The sequence below is a fragment of the Gavia stellata genome, chromosome 10 (genome assembly GCF_030936135.1).
Source record: "Gavia stellata isolate bGavSte3 chromosome 10, bGavSte3.hap2, whole genome shotgun sequence".
Taxonomy (NCBI): domain Eukaryota; kingdom Metazoa; phylum Chordata; class Aves; order Gaviiformes; family Gaviidae; genus Gavia; species Gavia stellata.
The window spans coordinates 8,967,127-8,988,334 of NC_082603.1; the positions used below are offsets into that span (position 1 = coordinate 8,967,127).

Consider the following 21,208-nt stretch of genomic DNA (forward strand, 5'->3'; position numbering starts at 1 on the left):
CAGGGTGCTAGAGACACCCTATGCCTAGAGAGAATGCAGAGCTGCTGCTGTTTCCCCTGGAAGAGCTCAGCTGCAGTGGCTTTTAAGTCTGAAAGCCATTTCCCAGCTGCACGGACCCAGGTCCTTAGTGCCTCTTGTTTTCAGGGTGGGAATGCTTTGCAGCTGGTTTTGCAGCGAGCTAAGTCTTTGCCTGGTGCCCGCTGCCCTGCTCCCTTGCACCCTGCTCCCTTGCACCCTGCCTCGAAGCCCACTCCGCCAGGGCAAGAGGGGCCAGGCAAGGCACCGGGTGAGGACCGGGGTGTGCAAGGAGCCCCCTCGCAATTGCACATTCCTGCTGCACCCCTCAGACAACAGAAATTCGTGATTTCCTGTCCAATATTTGGCCTCCGTGCTCATACCCAGCCCCTCCGGGCTGCCTGTGCCCAGACAGCAGTGGCAGCATGGGATGTGGGGACATCCCTGCGGGCAGGAGCTGAGCGCGGTGGTGGCTACAAGGTGCAGGCTTTGCGGTGCTGCTGCAGCAGATGTTAGCTGCCTGATTACACAGGAATTAACTACACAGGGCGGGAGACAGCTCGTGTCATGCAAAGATGGAAATAGAGGAAAGCATTGTTGTAATGCATGGGGCTGCGGAGCAGACAAGCACCCCTGGACCTGCGGTCGTGGAGGGTCCCCCCGGTCCCCCTGTGCTGGAAGGTGGGCTGCCAGGAATCCTAATGAGAAAAAGCTGCCTAATGAGGCAAATCAGGCAGGAGGGGATGCTGCGGCTGTGGGGGACCCTGTGGGAGGGTGGTGGTGAGCCCAGCTGGAGGGTGGCAAAGGGTAAGGCTGAGCAAGGGTGGGAGAGGGAAAATGGTCGTGCAAAAATCAGTGCAAAGTGCTCACGTATTGCTTAGGGAGGTCAGGAGGGCCTCCAGAAGCAGGTTGCAAAACGCAAATTAAAATAAAAGCTGATTGCAAGTGCACACACTGTGCATCTGCAGCCTGGTGGGCTTTCTGCCAGCTCAGCCAGTGACCCAGGCTGCAGCAACCCCCCAGCCTCCCCCAGCCTCGCGGCTTTCTCAGTAGGTCTTTGTCATCACCCCTTTTGTACAGCAGGGATGCCTGTGTGTTGCTCTACAAACACCGATTTTCCCGTGCCTCATACAGTTGAAAATTCAGTGAGAAATACCTGCCAGAAAGAGGCATTTACCACATTTCACATGTTTTCTTTGAAAAACTGGGAAATGTCTGATCAGTTCCACACTTTACTGCCTCTTCCCCAGGGATGAGCATCCCTCCCAGCTGGGGGAGAAGGGGCAAAGGTGCGTGATGGTTTTATTGCTCTTTCCTTTGTCTGACATTACTTGGGAATGAGGTTTGAATCCTCTTCCCCTGGAAGTGTGTTTTCTAGCAAAGCACACAACGTGGTGTTTATCTTCTTTATTGCTCCTGAAAAGTCCGAACAATTTGTTACTTTAAAGTCAATCTAAAGTTAGCAGCAGAGGGGAGAGGAAGAGGAGGAGAAGGGTAAAATAACCCCAGGGACAAAGGACATCTTTCTGGGGCTGAACAAAGCATCTCAGGTTGACTCCTAACCATTCTTCGCAGTTTTTTATTTTGCTCAAAAACCCAAGTGAAAATAATTAAATGGCGGTCAAACAGAAATAATTTATATTGGATTTTCAGCCTGTCCGCTGGACCAAAACTAACTTGTCATTCAGACACCCCTGATGGAGACGTGGCCCTGAGGAGGAGAGCTGCTCTCCCTGCCCTGCCCTGGGGATGCCCCGCAACCCCCCCACCCACCTACCCCTGCCTCCGTCCTCCCCGGCGGGACACCCGGCTCTGCAGCTGCCACAATTTTGGGGTGTCTGGGGACTGCGTAGCATGGGGAGGGCCACACGCCCGGGCATGGCAAGCCTGGAATTGATGCACAATGGTAAGTCATGGCTGTGACCGTGTGAGGTCAATGTTGCAATATGGAGCTGCTTAACGTAGGCACTGCGACAGGCTGATGCGGTTGTTCCTGCATCCTGCGTACGAGACGTGGCATTAGCCGCCGTGTGTTTGCTTGGCTGTGATCAGCAGAAGAGAGCTTTCCATACGCATTTTGATTTAAAATGTGAAAAAAAGAGACTGAAAAATTAGTCCGTTCTGAGCGCAGTTAGAGAGAAACGACTTCAAAAGTTGACAGTTTGGGGCAAGTCTCCCTTCTTAAAAGATATTTCTAAATTAGCCATTTTGGGTCAGTCTCCATCTCTCATCCTCTGAATATCCCTTGTCCCTCCCATTTCACAGGGGGCGAGAAAACCGGTTAGCAGTTCCCCACTCCTAAATAGCATCTTTCAGCAGCTGGCTAAGCTGCAAAACAGATTAGCTTTGCCTTACAGCTCTGTACACAACAATTTCAGGCTTGTACGGAAGTTGCATAGCCTTTCCAAGCAAAACATTTCCTGTGAAGCCCCTTCTGGGGATACCAGGAGATAGAAATGAGACTCTGGGGGAGCAGCATGCTGGAGATTGGGGAGTGGAGAACACCAGCCAGGTGGGAGAGCTGCCATCGCTGACAAAGCTAGCACCCAGCTTGGGCAGGGCACGCTTTCCTATCATCGGGAATGAGGAGGCAAGGAGTCAGCCCGGAGCCTGGCAGGGACCCTGGTGCTGGCAGCCCAGATCCAGGGCTGAGGAGGCGGGGAGAGACTTCGGGTGAGCATCTCCTACGTCCCCAGGCACCTGCCATCATGGGGACAGGGGTGTTGGAGGGACCAGTGGCAGGTCCTAACCCGTGGCCAGCCGGCCTGGGGGACAGCATTGCCACTCTCAGATCGGGGTTGCTTAAGCCCTAGCAATGTGTAAGGGCAAGGCAGGCGCTGCCTCCAGGGATGCTGTGTCTGAGCACTTCAGTCTGCTTTATTCCCTTGTCCAAGCACAGGCTTTTAAGCCGCGCCTTCTCCAGGGGACCTGACCTGGCCACATCCCTCCCGGCAGCAGCTAAATTGCTCTTTTTGTGGTAGGAATTAGCTCCTGTTGCCTGCTCTGGTTGCACTGTCCCATGCACGGCTGGAAAGCAGGTGCAATGCAAGCCCTATGGATGCGTTGGCTGGGAGGCAGCCTTGGAGGGATGGGAGGCAGCCTCTGCCCTCCACCACCGGGCAAGAGACGGCCTCAGCCTGGGGACCTTTAATGCCAGCGCAGATGTCGGCAGCACAGGCCACATGGACGCAGCAAGTCATTTTGTGGCCAAAGCACATTCATTGTGCACCCTCTCCCCTCCTTCCCTCCCTCCCTCCACAGACATACCCAAATAGCAAGAGCCTGCTTTTGAGGTTGGAAGTCAGGTTTAGAATTTTAATGATATCCTGTATGCCACAGCCTTTCATTTGGGGAGAAACCGCTCTAAATGACCCATTTTTCTTAGTATAATGATAATCATTACCCAGAGGAAAATGAGCACTGAAGCTGGGGCAAATGCAGGCACAGAGTAGGTGGGGTGGCTGATTTTGACTGGCAAAACACTACATGGAGCAATAAACCTTTTGTGCTTAGAAGGAATGTAAAGATGTCTTTAAACATGCATGTAAATTTGTAACAAATAAGTCACCGTGGCTTGAAATGGGAAGCAAGAGAGAGCAGCCATAAATATTTTATCTCCTTGGCAATGAGCTCCAGCACAGCAAATTGTCACATCCTCCTGGGGGAGAGGACGGCTGCTCACGCTGTTGGACAGGGAAGCCGCAACATCTCCCGATTTCTGTGCCGCCTCTGCACCAAGAGCCCTTCTTGCCTGGGACCTGGCAGCGAGGAGCCTGGGAGCTTCCCCACTGCCAGGGACGGGGCTCCTGCCCCTGCCCGTGTGCCCTACCCAGCTCAGAGCGCTCCATGGGCTGGCATGACACACGCGTCCTTCTGAGCATGGATCCTCAACGAGGATCGATGACGTGGATATTTTTCTTCTCTTTTTATGAAGAGTTTTTTTGCAGGAGGGAAAGAATTTCATTAGCAAAGAAAGCCTGAAAAACCAACAGCTCATGCAAACGAACAGCTCAGTCCACACAGGCTGCAGGCCAAACAAGTGGCATACACCTCCCACATGATGGGGTGCTGCCTGATCTGCAGCTCAAAACCCTGCGGGGGCACCTCACGGGTGTTTTGGCTGGGCCACTGGTGGTCTGAGCTGCACGAGGCATAGGAGAGTGTCCCCAGCTGGCTGACACCACAGGACGGATGCAAAGGCGAGGGTACCAGATATCCTGACCGAGATATACAGGTTGTTACTTCAAATCCCCCCGCACATGCTTGCCCTGGCCACCCTGACCCCTTCCTGGCTGTGTACCAGCTGGCGCCCGTGCAAGGGGCTGCAGCGGTTCCCAGCACGTCACGGGTCTGGCTCCTGGGCGGCTCGGAGCATCGTTGTGTCACTGCTTGGGGGGCAGGTGGAGGAGCTTTGGGAGGGCAGCACTGGAAACACGAATCCCTGCTGCTGGGAGCTGTGCAGTAGTTCATTAGCACCATGTGACACAGCATGGGTGATCCTCCTTGTGAAGACCATGAGACCAGAAGCCTTTGTCAGACACACGCCTGGAAGATCAGGTCAGGGCATTTGCAGCCCTGGCTCTGTGAGCCTCCACGCTCTGCTGAAATGTGACCCTGCAGCCACCCAGGACCAGGGACCAGAAGATGCTCCATGGAGCAGAGCCACCTTCCTGCCCCTGTGCTTCCAGGTGCTGGAGCAAAACTAGGCTTGGTCACGACTCTCCTTGCGACCTTGGAAGTCCTTTGCCTTTAGAGCAGGAGTCAAAACCCAGCTGCTCACTGGCAATGGCATTAGGCTGAACACACTGGAGGTTGCTGGGTGCTGCATGAGGGTATAAGCAGGAGGTGCTGTGGAGAGTTGTCCTCGAGGTGAAATACAAAGCAACTCATTTAGTGCCTAGACTTCAGTCTAGAAGTCATCAGCTGCTTCTGACCATGGTGTTCAAGCATCTAAATAATTCAATTAGGTGTGATCCAAGGAAAACCTATAAACATATAATTGATTGGGAGAGCAAGTTCTGATCCCAGGTAATTGCTCTTTTCTGGAGTAGCCTGCAGCAGCCCCTTGGCCTGGCTCATATGCCAGAGATACAGCTGGTTAGGTCTGTGAGTGGTATAAGAATTCTGGTCTCTGGATGCTGGAATTGGATTAGACACCAGCAAGACAGATTGTATTAGATTCATTAGATGGCTGGTAGAAGGAAGGCTGGAAACCAGAGGAAGAGAAATGTCTCCCTGGTGACCTCCGGGCTGGCATTATTTTTCTTGCACTGCATTGAGATGGGTGCAATGTTTATCTCCCAAATGATGTCAGAGCAGCAGATGCCAGCATTGCCTCCACCCCAGAGGCTGGGGCACGCGCAGGATGGGGAGGGTCACCCTAAGCTTGATGTCTGTGTAGAGGACCAACCATATTTGCCTGCTGTCCTCCTGAGCCTAACAAGCACTGCAACCCACTGGCACACCATCCTGCAGAGTGCCGGTCCCAGGAGGACCCAGCAATGGCACGGACTTAAATTATGGAGAGAAAAATGTAGAGCAGAGTCCACTGAGGCCCATCTCCAGCTCTGCAGCACCGCCAAGCCCTACCATGACTCAACTGTGATTTAAGACCAGTTAATAGTTGTCTGCTGGACGATGCACCACAGGGAGTTCTCATCCTGCTAAGATTTCCTGATGACCGGCCGTGAGCTATTACCATAAATAATTAACATTGGACCAGCCTCACCAAAATAAATTCAAGTGCATGGCAAGGCAAAGGTCCCTTGATTTTGCAAGTCACCCACTGGTTCTCTCTTGCTTGCTGTCCCTGCATTACTGAGGTTTGAGGTGGTCTTTCTGGCACTTGAACTTAGCAAAACCACATAATATTCTTGGTGAAGCTTTTACTGGGGTACACCCAAGCCCCACTGCCTGTTCACAAGTCACTTCACTGGGGAAGCAAAAATAGCTGAGATGCCTTCTTATCTCATGGTGAACTGGCTCAGCTGCAAACAACAGACTGAGCAGCTCCGCGCCTGTTGTCAGGGGAGCCCATCACCCTGTGCAGGGCAGATGGGTGCCTCAGACCTGGGTGAGCAGCAGCATGCCAGGTGCTACCAGAGGATGAGACCTGTTGTCACAGGAGAGGCTCTGTGTGAGAAAAAGTCTTCTCTGATGTGCAGATGGGGGAATAAACCCTGTGGGAGCCCCCCCGGCATTGCCAGCAGCACCATCTCAAGGTGGTTTGGGAGAGCAGAAAGCAGCAAGATCACCCCAGGGATTAACTGGATCCCCCCCATCTCTGCCACTAGTACACACAGCAGCTGAATCCTGGCATTGCAGGAGGGGGAAGAGTTCCCCGGCAAGGTTTGGAGGTGGCATCGCGGGCAGTCGGGCTGCGCAGCTGGGGAGAGGACAGCTTTGCCAGGCTCAGCGGGAGCCAGCAGACACGCTCTCCTTTTGTCACGGTCACTGGGCTCTGCTCCTCCATTCCACCAGAGTGGCCAGCAGCTGCCTTGTGTTAATTAAGAGCAGAACAATCACTCTTAATCAAAGGCCAGACTGATGGCAGCAGCAGCAGACTGCCCATCTCATGCTCTGCATACCACCCAGCTCATCCCACCTCCACTAACCCCATGCTCAGGCCAGAGAGAGAATAACAGGGACCTAATAGTTTCTCTCTGATTGCAGCCCAGCTGCAACACACCACCACAGCCTGGCAGCAGGGACAAGCCCGAGGCAGCTCGCAGGCAGGGCAGAGATGCCCCCTCGCTTTGTGCGGGCACTGTCTGAGGGCCGGCGGGTGAGCTGGTGGCCTCCAGCAGTGCCTCCCTACCTGCACGATGCTGAAGCTAACTCCTCTCCTCAAGCACCCAGGCCCTCTGCTCGCTTGGGGAGATGAGAGGGAAGCTTTCTCATGGCAGCAGGACACACACTGTTATTCTTGCTGTCCTTCCACCTTAGCACAGAGCTTCTTATGGGAGCTGGCACAGCACCTCCCAAAAGCCATTGAGTGCAGAAAGTGCTCAATACTTTCAGCATCAAGTAGCAGGGGTCTCCAGCATTGCAGTTTTGAGAGCCAGAGCCCTCTGTCCTCCCAGCTCTTACCTTTTGAGCTTGCCATGGTTTATACGTATCAACCACTTGCTGCCCACAACCTTTCCTTGCCTTGTGCGAGGGAGCAGCAAGGTAGGAGGGTAGGTCCCTCAGCTACTGCTTTTGGTCTGCCATCCTCTCTGGCTCCAGGTCACAGAAACCAGCAGGTGCCTCTCTGCCCAGGTCTCTAGAAGAGAGCCTGCAAGCCAGCCTCATCCCTCCAGCCATCTACTGCAGAATCATCCCTACCTAAATGCTGTCTCCTGTAGGTAGGAGATGCCTGCAGAGCTCAGATCCATCTTCCCCAGGAAGTTTCTGGAGTTCTGCCCCAGAGCTCCCAGCAGCCCCCTCCCCTGCAAGCATGTTTTTAGCCCTAGGAAACTCCCAGCACTCTCCTATTTATAGCTTCACATACCAGCTTCCATTTTCTGTTAATTAGCTCACTCCCTCTCAATCATGCCTAGATGAGACGAGGGGCAGCCAGAGCCACTTGGCTCTCAAGCACCTGATGCTGCCAGAGCAGTGCTGAGAGCACTGCGGTGCGTTGGGTGAGGGTGCTGGAAGCATTGCTCCCGGGAAAATTTGTGCCTCTCTGCCAGCACCCAGGAGAGTGAGGACAAGGACCAGAAAGAGCTGGGAGCTTTTCCATCCTCCATCTATGAGGAGGATAGTGGGGGAATGCATCCCTGTGAGGACCGTGCACGAGTTCCATATTTTCCTTTCTCCCAATGCTGATAATGCAAGGTTATCTGAGGACCTAGCAGTGATTCACACACAAAAGTGCAGCCTCAAGCTACCAAAATCAGATCCAAGTTTTACGCTCTTTGCCTGGCTTGGTCCTGGTGTTTGCATTTATGCCTGTTTGTAGCACAGAGAAAATCAAAGCTCTGGGCTTTGCTTGCAGGTGACCAGTTTGGTTAGGTCTGTCTATCTAGGAAGGTACCAGCAGAGGTCAAATGTGGTGGTGTATTGCTGTATTTTAGTTAGCTCAGCTGTGCGATGCAGGTTGCCGGTGCACTGCCAGCCCTGTGGGAAGAGGCTCCTGTGCACTGAGTGCCCGGTCACTTGTGTGACGTGCTTTGTCCCCAGCACAAGGACGGCACAGCTCCTTCAGCTGAAAGGCAGGCAGGGGAGAGGTCCTGCTTGGGGAACTGGCACTGTCACCGATGACCTGGCTAGGGGACCAGTGAGGTGTTGGTTATATCTGCTGACAGCACACTGTGGGGTCGGCTGGGAGCATGCTGAAGAAAACACTTAAAATCCAACACTGTCTCGAGAAAGTGGAGAAACAGCCTGAAAACCAAAAAAAGAGTATAGCTGGGTCAAATTCCCCTGCAAGTCGTACCCCCACTGGGAGAGCCAATGCTGGGCATGGTGTTTGCAGGAGTGCCGGGGCAGGAGGGGAGCTGGGAGGGCAGGGAGGACCGGGGCACGGGGAAGATGCTGATGGACTTTGGCAGAGGAGGAGCAAGTCCCTACGGGTGGGGCAGGTCCAGGAGGACCCCCGAGGTAACAGAGAGAGGAAAAGCCCCAGGACCAGCGTGGAAAGCTCTGCTGAGGTGTGAGCGGAGGGTGCAGGGAGCCCACCGTTGGGGGGAAGAGGATGGGGACACCACTGCGAGCAGGACCTGCACACCATGGGCACTGAGCTCCACGTGCATCTCCCACAGTGGCAAATGCACACACAGCCAGACGGGGCCCTGGTTTTTATGCCCAAACCAACAAACCATGGGGGATTTTGACACTTAAGTCTGGGGTTTGGTCCAGATCAGAATGAAATCTTGAAAATCCACCCGACTTGGAAATGCCAAGCAATTCCCCTAAAGGAACAGCACGTTTTGCTGGGAAAATGGTAAACTGTTTTGGTAGTGTCAAAACATAGTATTGTAATTTAACGTTTTATGTACAAGTCAAAATGAATCATTTACCTTCTCTAAGCACTATGTTTAAACACCCGAAATATCTGAAAAGCCTCTTTTTTTTTGACACGTCTGTCAAATATCATCAAACTCAGCGTGTTTGTGAATGGGGAGATGTTCCTGGCAGCTCCAGCCAGCTGCATCGGCGGGGGAGCCCTGGCCAGGACGGCCGCGGGGGACAGGGCTGCAAACACAAAAGGCCATCCATCCCGCGCAGGGTTCTGCTTTGGGCAAGCAGCAGTTCCCCACCCCATCACAAAAATGATGCGATAGAGAGCGTGGTTTTATTTTTTTCCTGCTCAGGCAACAGGTCTGATACTTTCTGCTTGGGTTTCTTTTTGGGAAAGCGGGGAGAAACGAACCCCCCAAGGGAATCAAGGGCAGCATGAGAGCGCAGTGGATGCACTCACTGGTATAAGCAGGAGTTGGCTTCGTCTGCCAGCCCTGCTGCACTGTTTATTTTGGGCAGGTTCTAGGAACAGTTTGCAGCTCTTTCCCCATTTTGCCATGCCTACACGGTAAATTATCTGTAATTGTTAGCAAGTGGGCTGTTTCCTCCTTCAGACACAATTAGTGGGCAGGGTCCGGAAAAATCTTCCTCAATCTCATTTCCTTCACAGGATGCGCTTGAGATGCCGGTACTGCCTCGGAGGAGGCAGGGCACAGCCGCTGCCCGGAAGCGACCTTCCCCGTTCCCCAGGGTATGAGCATCCTCCCTCCATCAGTCCCCAGGGACTGCCCTGGGGCGGCGGGTGAAATCCCAGCCTGCAGGTCAGACAGGCTGAACCAGACACCCACCGGCACCGATTTTCAGCAAAGTGAGGCAGGAAAATGCAGTGGCACAGGGACAACATGGTTTATAGTTCATCAGAGGAAATTTGCTCTCCCTGTAAACCCCATCCTTACGTGGTGCACAGAGCTGGCAAATAATTCAGTGGGTCACAAAAAGCATAAGCAATTAACAGTCGCTTCCCAGCCCCGACCTCTGAAGCACAGCTGGCTGCCGGTGAGCGATGCCATCGCCCGGGCACCTCTGCCACATCTGGCTTTTGGTCCCCGCAAGAGGTGCCCGGGCCCATCGCCTTGTCCTGCCCCACGCTGGGGACAGCACCGTGACCCAGCACAGGGCATGGTGGGGTGGGCACTGCCAGCCGGGGAGCGGGGCGCGTGGGAAAGGGCTTTGTGGAGCTGCAGCTCTTCAGAGGGCTGAAGGACTAAGTGAAGGGGAGCTTTGGATTTACACCCAGAAAAGCTGGAATAAATCAAAGCAATTAAAGTGCAAATGAAGCCTTAAGCAATGCGGCATCATAACTACCTGGGAAGCGCGTTGTGTATGCTTTCGCCTCGCTTGCTCCCTCATTTATTTATAGACAGAATTCAAATCACTTAAATAATTAAAACTAATGTGCCACGTAGAGCCGGGGTTCGGGAAGCGCCTGCTGGCATTAATGAGGCTGTGTTTTGACAGTGGCCCCACAAGCCCTCCAGGCTTGCCTGTGGCCACCTGCTCCCCGGACCTGGGAGATGGGGTTTGTGCGGGTGCGCGGGGATGCTGGCAGCTCCCTGCACCCGCACGGCTCTCGGGTGCAGTGCCTGGTGCCATCCCAGGTGATGCTGGGCACGGGCAGAGAGCGGAGGCAGGAGGGGATGCAGGAGGGCACTGGTGACGGGTGGCTGAGGGTTGCAGACGCCGGTAATGGCAGAGCTAGCGGTAACTAATCACACCGCAATGAGCCACTGGCGTCACAGTGGAAAGCACAATTTAATTTTCTTCCAAACCGCCTGGACTGGTGGTGAAGCAAGGCTGTGACCACATGTCCTTGGGTAACCACAGGTGCTTTATAGCAGCCAGGAGGGCTGGGAAAAACAGGTACAAGACCAAGAAATAACTCCACAAGCGGAGCAGAGGCACCAGAGTAGTAAGGGCAGGGGGTACTGCACCTCTGCTGCTCATTTTCCTTCAGTGCCAGAGGAAGGAGGGCAGAGATGAGAGCGCAAACCCTGCACTTCAGTTTGGGTTTGGACCCACGGACAGGACCGCCGAGTCTCTCCAGGAAATCACAGCCCCCCCATTCTCACCGCAGCCTCTCCCGCCCTGCAGGGACACTGGGAAGGGGCAGGCTGGGCTGGGAAATGGGGTGTCCCCAGGCAAGCCCCTGTGCCCTGCCTGCCCCGAAGATGGAGGGGGGACACACTGCTGCTGCCTGTCCCCGTGCCGAGCTGCCAGGCTTCGCTGGAGCAGCTGGACACTGCCCTTGGGCTGCGTCTTGCCAGCTGATCACAAGCTGCTGTGGGTGTTACCAAGTGCGCTTGCTCGCTCCAAGGCAAGCGATGGAGCTGTTTGCACAGGATCGTGGTAGAGGAGAATATGTGGTTATGGACTGAATTTTGTCCCAGTCAGGAGGCCCGTAGTTGCCAAGACTGACGCATCGCTGCAATACCTGCTTGTGGGAGCCCTGGCACCGAGCGGGATGCAAAGGCTGCTAGACCCCTTCCCATAGGAAGCTGCCAGCCTGGCTCGCTGGCATCGGTAACACTCTGAGCTCATTACGTTCAGGTGAGCTGCCTTCTATTTACAAGAATTCCTGCAGGAAGAAAAATTTTGTGAATACTTGTCTAAACAAATATTTGCCTCAGATATGCTCTTGTGTCTATCTGACATGCTCATTTTCTTGTTTATCCAGCACATTTCTCAAGTGGTTTCTGAATGTACTGTCAAATGCAGTCATTTAAAAATTATGAATCAGGATTTCCCAGAGTAATTGTTGTTTAAAAACTACCTGCTTTTTTTAATAGTCATCTGAGGAGAGTCTTATGTGCCCCCTCCCTGGTAGGATGGTCACACATCACTCAAACAGGCGAGCTCTGCTCCATGGATAGGCAGAGACCTCCGTGTTTCCATATAGCACCGGGGCTGCAAGAGGTGAGAAAAATACCAGCTATTGCACAGCTAGAAAATGAGAAGAGCTTGCACCACAGCAAATGTTTGGAAACTATTTGCAAAAGGCACGAGAGGTGCTTGCCCTGGGTAATATAGAAAGCAGTGCTCGAGCCCTGTAATTCAACTCAGCCCCACGATCCCCTTCCTCCGCTCTGAAAGGTCACTGTAACAAATGAACATGTTTATCAAACCCATCCCAAGCTGCTGCGAATCATCCAAGAGCAGACAGGAGGGAAAAATTCACCGTTTGAGCATATTTTTTTGCTGAAAACAATCTGCTCAGTACTGGTGGTGAAAGACTTGTTTGCTGCTGTTGTAAACACCATGAATTAATATCGTCCGGTGCCCTGGGTATTCACCGAGAGGCAGGGTAGGGTTTTTCTGTGTGCTTTTGTGTCGGCATGAGGATAACTTGGGCTGGGAGCGGCTTCCCAGACCACCCGTGGAACACACCGGGGCAGAGTGGTGTGATTTACCAGCAAGCTGCTTCCTAACCTTAACGTGCTGTGATGCACCCACTGCCCTTTAAATAACCGCTGTCTTTTGAAGGCATAAATACTTAAGGGGGAAAGAAAAAAGCCAGCATTTCCTCCTGAAAGACCTAATTTATCTGGAATTATCCATCCTTGGCTATAAATCCCCTGTAAAACTTGGCACAAGTTTAAAAGCAGTTACAGCAATGACTGTATATTTTTATCCAAAACCTCAAGAAAGAACAAATTGAAGTGCTAAGCGGCAGATACAAGGCATCGCGGAGAGCCGCCCTGGTGAGAGCAGGGCTGCGGTGAGTGCCTTGCCTGAGAAGCACCGTTTAGGGGTACTCATGAATCCCCCGGGGCTCTTTGGTTTCTTTCCGAGCAATTTCTGCCTGAGCAATTATTTTAACACACCAGTTTTCCCAGCTGTGCACGAGTCTAGCAGTGGGCTCGGAAGACCAAAGTGTGGGTCCTGGCCAGGGCAGCAGGTTTTAAGTCCCCTGCTAATGTTTGCTGAGAACCACGTCCCCACCTGCCACATCCTTTGGGAACCAGGGTGCAGGTACACGCGTCCTCGGTGTCCACCTACTCAGGCACATGTCAGAGCTGGCTCTGACTCATCTGGCTTCCCACTTTTTCTTCTTTGTTCTTCTTCTCTCCCTGAAGCATGAGAGAATCCAGCTTTTATTTAAATGGGACCCCATAAACTGAAGCAGCTGCAATGTACTTCCCCATGCAAAGCAGGGCAGGTTTTTAATGGCTTACAATTCCTTAGGCTTGGCTTCTTGCCTTCAACCTCCACCTCTGCCTCTCTCCCTAAAAGATGAGAGCCCGGGTTTGCGCGTGCCCTTGTTAAGCCAGCCGGTGGGGAGCAGAAGCAGTGCCACTGAGTCCTGGGGGGGCTCTGGCGCCGAGTCCCTCCGACAGCTCCCAGAGCTCTCCCTGGGTCCTGGTCCCCCTCCTGCAAGCAGGGATGTCCCCCAACCCTAAGGGATGGGCAATTAAACTGCATGCATGTGTGGGGTTCAGCTCCGCATCTTTGCAGCCCTCCAAATCGAGGTCTAGGCTCAGCCTAACCCCGGCGGGCTGGGTAAGGAGTGCTCACCGACCCCAGCAGCCTGGCTGCATCGCCCTGGATGGTGGGGTCAGTGGTCATTTCCACTTGTGCAGACACATGGTGCTGAGGGCTGGCAACGCGCTGGTTGCGTGAGAGATGGGGATCTGTGGGCAGATGCGGCCGCAGTGGCCAGGCTCCGCAGGATGAGATGGGGTGATATACCGGGGGGTCTGTGAGGTCAAGCGCTTTCCTCCCAGGGAGCTGCTATGCAAGTAGGTCTAGCTGTCGCACAGCGTGTGATGGGCACATCCGACTGTGATTGTTATCTATCTCCTTCACTCTGTGTAAGCAGTTTGATAGTACTCTTGAGGGCACTGAGACCCATTCACTTCCCCGGAGTGCGGTCCCTGCACAGGAAAGATTAACAAATGAATTACGCAAGCACAGCATGGCGAGAAGGACCTGTGGCCATGAACAGCTGAGCCAGTCCAGAAAGCTGCTGGGACCTCATGCCGCCCCGGGGACAGCTTTCCGACCCCCTCCCCTGCCATGCCAGGACAGCCCAAGCCCCGCGTGGCAGCCCTAACCTCACCCCTGCTTGAGGAGGGACGTGCCCCACACCCTACGAGCTGCTTTGCCCCCTCCCCTGCTGCAGCCGTGGGCAGGGGTCTGGAGCCTGCCACGCCAAGCGCCTCCTCACACCCCGTCAGGCGGTGAGAAAAAACCAGAGCCCTCTCCAGAGAGCTCGTCTTTATTTATTCCTCGCTGGAAGCTGAGCGCTCCCCTCCTCAGTAACCACCAAGGTCATAATTTAGCAGACCCCCCCAGGGTGGGACCTCCATAGAGCACATGGGTCCCTCTCCCCGCTGCTCCTGCTTTCCCTGCAGGAGCACCCAGGGTTTGAGCATGCCGAGGAGTTTCGAGTGGAGCGTGCCGGTGTAAGGGTGGCACGCCATGTTTCCATGCAGGATACCCTAGGCTGTGTTCGTCCTCAATAAAAAGCTGTTCTGCACTAAGCCACGCACAGGGCACGGTGGTGGGTGCCCTGGCAGTGGGATGGTACCTGGCGGGAGCCCGGCTCATGCTGCCGTGTGGTGGGAGCTGAGGGGGGCTGTCATCCTCGCCGTCCTATGGCCAGCACATGGAGGGACCCTAACACTCGTTCTCTGCTATCTTTTCCAGGGATGGAGGGATGCCTGTACAGCTGGGAGCAGCAGGAGCGCGGCACAGCTCTGTGGGGATAGGTGTGAAGGTGGTTCCCCCTGCGGACACAGCAGGACCCTCCCAGACCCTGGGGGAGTGTGGGGTCTCACTGGGAAGAGGAGAGCTCCCCTTCCTTCCCTGCCAGCCAGGTCTGCCTGCTGCCCGGTCACCTACTGCATTTTCCAGAGATCTGTACCAGGATTTGGGGCTCGGAGCCCAGAGGTGCATTAGTGCCATAGGATCACTGGAGACCCTGACAACGATGGGGGACCTGCCACAGAGGAGGGACATCCCTCAAGGAGGCCCTGCACCTCTGTGAGCCCTGGCTGCTGCTGGCAGAGGCTGCCTGGGGCTGGGCAGCTCAGCCAGCCTGGGGCTGGGGACAGAGCCACGGTGGTTGCAGGGCACAGCCAGCAAAGGGCGAAGAGCTGGGGACAGGGTCTGCAGGGGCAGCCCAGAACCCCAGGAGAGCGGTGCTGCCAGCTGAGACGTTGCTCCTCCAGGGACCTCTTCCTGGGGCTGGGCGACGGAGCAGCCCTTGGTCCCCGGGCTCTCCGCAGATGTCCCCCCGTGCCTCGCTGGCAGGACTGCTCCCCTAGTGCCAGCACGAAGGAGGGCCACTCGTCTCACCATGGTGCTGCCACCGCCTGACAAGCGCCATGTCTGTCTGACCACCATCGTCATCATGACCAGCATGGCCTTCATGGATGCCTACCTGGTGGAGCAGAACCAGGGGCCCCGCAAGATTGGTGTCTGCATCATCGTGCTGGTGGGGGACATCTGCTTTCTCATCGTGCTGCGCTACGTGGCGGTGTGGGTGGGGGCGGAGGTGAAGACGGCCAAGAGGGGCTACGCCATGATCCTGTGGTTCCTCTACATCTTTGTGCTGGAGATCAAGCTGTACTTCATCTTTCAGAATTACAAAGCGGACAAGAAGAACCTGGAGACAGTGGCCAGGAAAGCCCTGACCCTGCTCCTCTCCATCTGTGTGCCAGGGCTCTACCTGGTGCTGGTGGCCTTGGACAGCATGGAGTACATACGGACCTTTCGGAAGAAGGAGGACTTGCGGGGGCGCCTCTTCTGGGTGGCCCTTGACCTGCTGGATATCTTGGACATCCAGGCCAACCTTTGGGAGCCACACAGGACTGGCCTGCCCATCTGGGCAGAGGGGCTCATGTTCTTCTACTGCTACATACTCCTCCTGATCCTGCCTTGCGTGTCCCTCAGTGAGATCAGCATGCAAGGGGAGCACATTGCCCCGCAAAAAATGATGCTCTACCCCGTCCTCAGCCTGGTCACTATTAACATCGTCACCATCTTCATCCGGGCCATCAACATGGTCTTGTTCCAGGACAGCAGGGTCTCCACCATCTTTATTGGCAAGAACATCATTGCGATTGCCACCAAGGCGTGCACCTTCCTTGAGTACAAGCGGCAGGTGAAGGAGTTCCCCCAGAACGCCATTGCCCTGGAGCTCCAGCAGAACTCCCTCTCCCACAACCAGACCATCCACAGCGCACAGGGCATCCCCCATGAGCCGTCGCCCACCAGCGAGATCCTTGACACATGAGGGATCAGCCCCAGCTGAGCGTTGGTTCAGATAGCCCTGTGCCGAGCGGAGGAGGGATGCTGCTTTCTTGCTGCGCGGGGCGAGCATGACGGACAAATCCCGGCAGCGAGGGCTCTTCTAGGCACAAAACACCAACCATGTTTTAATTGAGCTATGGAGTGTCCCCTAGATGTCTTCATCTCAGGTATAACCCTAGGAGTCCTCCAGACAAACCAAATGAACTTGCAAAGGACCTGAACCAGCTAACCCTCTCTCTCCCAACTTCTCCCCTCCCGTGCAAAGACCACTAAGGTTGCAATGTCCCTTTTTACTCCTCAAGCACCTCACCTTTACTCCAAGCCTGGAACGAAGATTTTGTTACCGGAGACCTTTTTATGGAGTGGGGACAGGGGCATAGATGTACGGGTTGGGGGGGAGGGTGGGACGTTTGAACCAGTAAACCCTGTGATCGTAGATGTCTCTTATCTCCAATGGTTGTGTTTACAGTTTCCTATTTATAACGGCTCCCGGGGGCTCCCGGGCTGCCCTGGGGGCCCATGTCCTTGTGTCGGCGGTGGGCGAGAGCAGCAAGCCCTGCTGTTGAGGGGAGTGGGGCTGGGGGCTGGCATGGGTCCCCCGACCCGTGATGAGGGGGACTGCGCCTTCACCAGTGCACTACGCCGACTCTGCTGGGAGCAATATTTGACAAGCTAAAGCTAATCCAATGCTGGTGTTTTATGTATTTCATTCACTCCAAACAATTCAGCACAATATTTCTATTTTTAGAAGGGTCTCTCCGTCTCTCTCCCTGCCGTTGCAAGCCTCCCTGCCTGCAGCAGCCGCTGCAGCTGCCCTAGCCCCACCAGCACTGCTGCAGGCAGGAACGGGCACCCAGGAGGGCTTCGTAATAAGGATGGCAACGATGCATTTCACTCCAGCATCGAGCGTTTATAAAGAGGGCTGCTTTCCACAGCTACTATATTTTTAAAATAAAACATTTAAAAAAAAAACCCAAAAAAGAGCCGGGAAGGATGTGCCGCCCTGGGCAGGTGGCTGAGCTCGGGGATGGGCACCGGTCTCCTCCGCCGGCGTGCGTGGTGTTGAGGGGCTTGGCCAGCCGCGGGAAGCGGGGTGGGAGGCGAGGGCCAGACGGACAATAAAAGCCCCATGAGAGCAATGGCTTCTGGTGGTCTCTTTCCTGCCAGCGGGGCCGGGGTGGGGGGCAGCTCAGGGGGCAGCTCCCATACAGCCCAAATCACTTGTCTCCTCCTATATCCACCTCCCCTGGACGCCCAGGCGCCGTCCCGAGGTGCTGTGCCCTGCACTCATCGAGCGGTTGGCACAGAAAGCAAATAGCTTTTCCAGCTGAAAGGCTGCCCCAGGGGCTTGGGCACCTCTCAGCTGCCTGCACCTGGGGGGGCACAAGGGAGACAAGCAGAAAAGCTGCATCTCGAACACACTGAGATGGGATATTTTTGCTTTTTTCTAAACCAAACATTTCATTTTGAGGTGATGGGAATAAAACGCCTGAGGCTGTTTAGATTTCTCGTCCACATTTTCTCCGGGCTCTGCTTGCTGAATTTGACCTAAATCCACAAATCATTTTAGTCCCATCTTTTCAGCCCATCATCATCTGTCCAAAACATTTCGCCCAGCCCTGATCCAGCCTTCCAAATTTAGGACCGGGCAATCACAGACCTGCCAAACTCTCCTTGGCTCCCCTGTCACCCAGGGATGACTTTGTGGGGGGGGAGTGTTTCTCTAGCGGGAATAAATCTGCTGAGAAATGAAACGATATCTTTGCTAAAAAAAGTGAGTTTGCAATAGGTTTAGCCAACTGGAAAAGTTTCTTCCTCCTTTCCCTCAGAGAACATGAAAGGAAGAAGGCAGGTGATTTAAAAGGTATTAGCAGAAATTAATTAAATTGCTAAATTATTCTGGAATACCTATAGAATTACATCTCTACTGGTGCCATTAAAATACATGCGATTAACATTGGTACAATTAACTCCTAAGTATCTAATAACATTCTGCCACTCTTTTAGGTAATTAATTTATGAGCCTGTTTTACAGCTCTTCCCCAGGACTGAGGGGAGGAAAACCCGCAGGTGCAGGAAGCGGGGTGCTGCCGGTGCAGCCCAGGGCTGGGACGGGATGGCTCAGGCAGCACCCAGCATCAGGCTGCACCCGCAGCGGTGTTTTATCCTGGGGATAAAATAAATTACCCGGGGGGTTACTCTGACAGGTTGTTGTGTGTGTTTCTGTTCTGTCTTAGCCTGAGACCTAGCTCTCCAGCCATGCCTTACGTTGGAATAAGTTAATATTCCCTTGAGCCTTATCTGCTGCTAAGGTTGCCTGGGGGGATGTCTGGCTGTGCTCCCTGCATTGAGCCTGCATGGAAAGGGAATAGTGCTTCATCCTTCCGGTGCTGTAACCTCTGAGAAGGCTTAGGAGTCCCCACAGCCTTTTCCCCAAGGCTGCAAGGCCCTGCTTCCCGCTGGTGACGCGGGGTTGTGGTTGTGGGGAGGGGTGTCCATGGGGAAGGGCTGCCCTGAGCCCCTGCGTTAGGAGCAGGAGTGGAGGGGGGGTCTTGGAGGTGATGCTCACCTGGGATGCGGTGCACTGCATTGCTCCCGCAAGGCACCTGAGCTGGCTGGTGCTCAAAGCCCGCTCTGTGGGGAAGAGGCTTTTCTTGTCTTCTCCTGTTCAACATCCCCCGGGGGCTCCGTGTGCATTGTGTTTCTTACTCAGCAACACAACCAGTTCTTTTCAAAGCCATCTTGAAAGCAAGTGTTGCGAGCTGGCCCCTCCACAGCAGCCGCCGGAGGAAGGCTCGGAAGCAGAGGAGAGGAGAGCTAGCTGGGAAAGGCAGCACAGCGGGCGTCTGCGAGCGGAGGGGAGAGCAGTGCAGCCTGCGAAGACCTCGGAGATGTGGAGACAGCACAGCAATGGCAGCACTGCAACTGGTCCTCGCCTGGCGCTTGCTGAGGGCAATGCAAGCCGCTGCCGCCTCCTCCCTGAAATCCAGGCCAGCCCAGCAGAGAGAAGACCCCCGGGAGCCATGGGACGGGCAGGAGGGACAGCACGGTGGCGGTGGCGGTGCAGGGGACTGGCTCCCAGCCTGGCTGTTTGTTAGGGGAAGGTGGTATTTTGGCGTGGGCAATGAGAACTAAAGGAAACAATTAAAATTAAATAGGCTGGAACCGAGCAATTTTTCAGCTTTCTGCTGAGAAGGTGTGTTGGCAAAAGGCTCCTTTGTGAAAAGCGAAATCCTCCTGGCAAGCTATAGAATTCCACCTGCTGAAGCGAAAGCAGCACAGCAATAATGCGGAAGAAGGGACGCAAATTCCCAGCTCTCCAGTGGAAAACCCACTGGGGCGGCATCCCTCGCTGCCGTTCGAAAAGAGGCCACGGGCACAAGGGAGCCCTTGCCCTTGGCAGGGAGAGGCTGGTGGCGCTTCGAGGGCCCAGCGGGTGCCGTCCTACCAGTTACCGACCCGCTGGGCAGCACTGAGGTGAATGCCTCCTTCCAAACCAAGTGACAGCCCCCGGAGGAGCCAGATCCACCCGGTAGCTTGCAGGGGACACCAGAGCAATGGCACCCTGCGGAGATGCAAAACCTGAGCCTCTCTGAGCCTTCCCATCAGGCTGGTCCCAAAGGGCAGCAAATTGTCTGAGTCCTGCACAGCCACAGACGACCTGTGATCACTCCCCGGGCAGCGGGGATGTGCTGGGCTGAACCCATCCGCTTCCCAAGCGTTGGAGAACTGCAAAACCGGATCTCACAAGTAAGCAAAGCAAAGCAAGCCATACCAGGCTGTTGCAAAGCATCGAGCCCAGACAAATCCACCTGGGTCCTGTCCCCCTACCAAACATTTGGATGAAAAGGCAGCAATGGGCTTGAACTGCTGCATGTCTGTGAGAAGAGCCTGGACCCAGCTCCTCTGTCCCAACAGCCTCGAGGTACCTGCAATACCTCCACCCTTCTTGCTGCCTTGAGCTGAATTTTACCCTCCTGGGAGCTCACATCCAGCATGCAGCAGCATGAGCCCCTTGCTGCTGCGGGGACCTCTGTGCCAGCGTGCTGCACAGCCAAGGGCACCGGGAAGACGAGCGGGGTACAAGCTGTAGCTTTTCTTTCCTGGCATCCTGGCAGCTCTCACGTGTCCTGCTTGTCCTCTGATGGTCTCCTTTTGGCAGGTGAAAATATCTAATGCTGCAGCCCCTGTGCACGGCTGGGAGGAGGCGGCTGGTGTCAGGCACCGAGCCGAAAGCACCCTGTGGTCCTGCAGCCAGATTCTCTGCGTGAGCACGGCACTGGTGTCTTTGCAGGGTCCAAAAGTGCTTGGGAGAATTTGGGAGAAGACAGACACCCACCTGGGCAATACAGCACAAGGATGGCCCTGTGGTCAGGCTGGCTCTCTGCAGTGGGAGACTTTGCAAACGCCACACCAAGAGCGGTGTGCCTGGGAACAGGCTGCTCTCCCAGCCCAGCCCAGCATCTGCTCCTTTTTCCTGGGGTTTAATTACCGCTCCCACCCCGGTGGTCCTTCCCAGAGCACAGGCTCCGGTGCAGCCCCGGGGAGCCAGGGAGCAGCCGGCCCAGTCCCAGCCACATACCCACCGCTGCCTCGCCGGTACCTGAGATCATCACCTCCTAAAGTAACCCTGGGAAGGTGCAGGGGGCAGAAGCTGCCTGGGAAGCAGTGGAGGGGTGCAGGGAGATGCTGTCCCGCAGGCAGCGGAGCGGCGGGATGCTTTGCCTCCTAACCTGCACCGCGCCAGTTTCCTCCTCAAGCGCGCCCTGTGCTTGTGTGCACAGCGCTGCTGCCGCAGGCACCGCAGGTACAGCGGGGAGGGATCGAGTCTGTCAGGTTGTATTTCACTGAGTAGGGTAAAAAGGCTCTCCGCTCCCCCCCTTGCGAATTCCATATGGCCTCCCCGCGGGGTGCCACACGTCCCAGTGCCACC

General features: G+C 55.0%; 1 protein-coding gene across 3 annotated transcripts in view; it reads left to right on the forward strand.

The window, feature by feature from the left end:
- TMEM121 (transmembrane protein 121) overlaps positions 1 to 16,674 on the forward strand; it is a 38,142-nt gene extending 21,468 nt beyond the window's left edge. For 2 of the 3 annotated variants that reach the window (XM_059822000.1, XM_059821998.1), the window contains exon 2: positions 14,668 to 16,674. In XM_059822000.1, the coding sequence (XP_059677983.1) occupies positions 15,320 to 16,258 (939 nt within the window). In that variant the 5' untranslated portion in view covers positions 14,668 to 15,319 and the 3' untranslated portion in view covers positions 16,259 to 16,674. Of the gene's footprint in view, positions 1 to 11,529; positions 11,569 to 14,667 lie in introns of those variants that run through there. The other variant, XM_059821999.1, reaches the window with a different exon arrangement.
- The last annotated feature ends 4,534 nt before the right edge of the window (positions 16,675 to 21,208 follow it).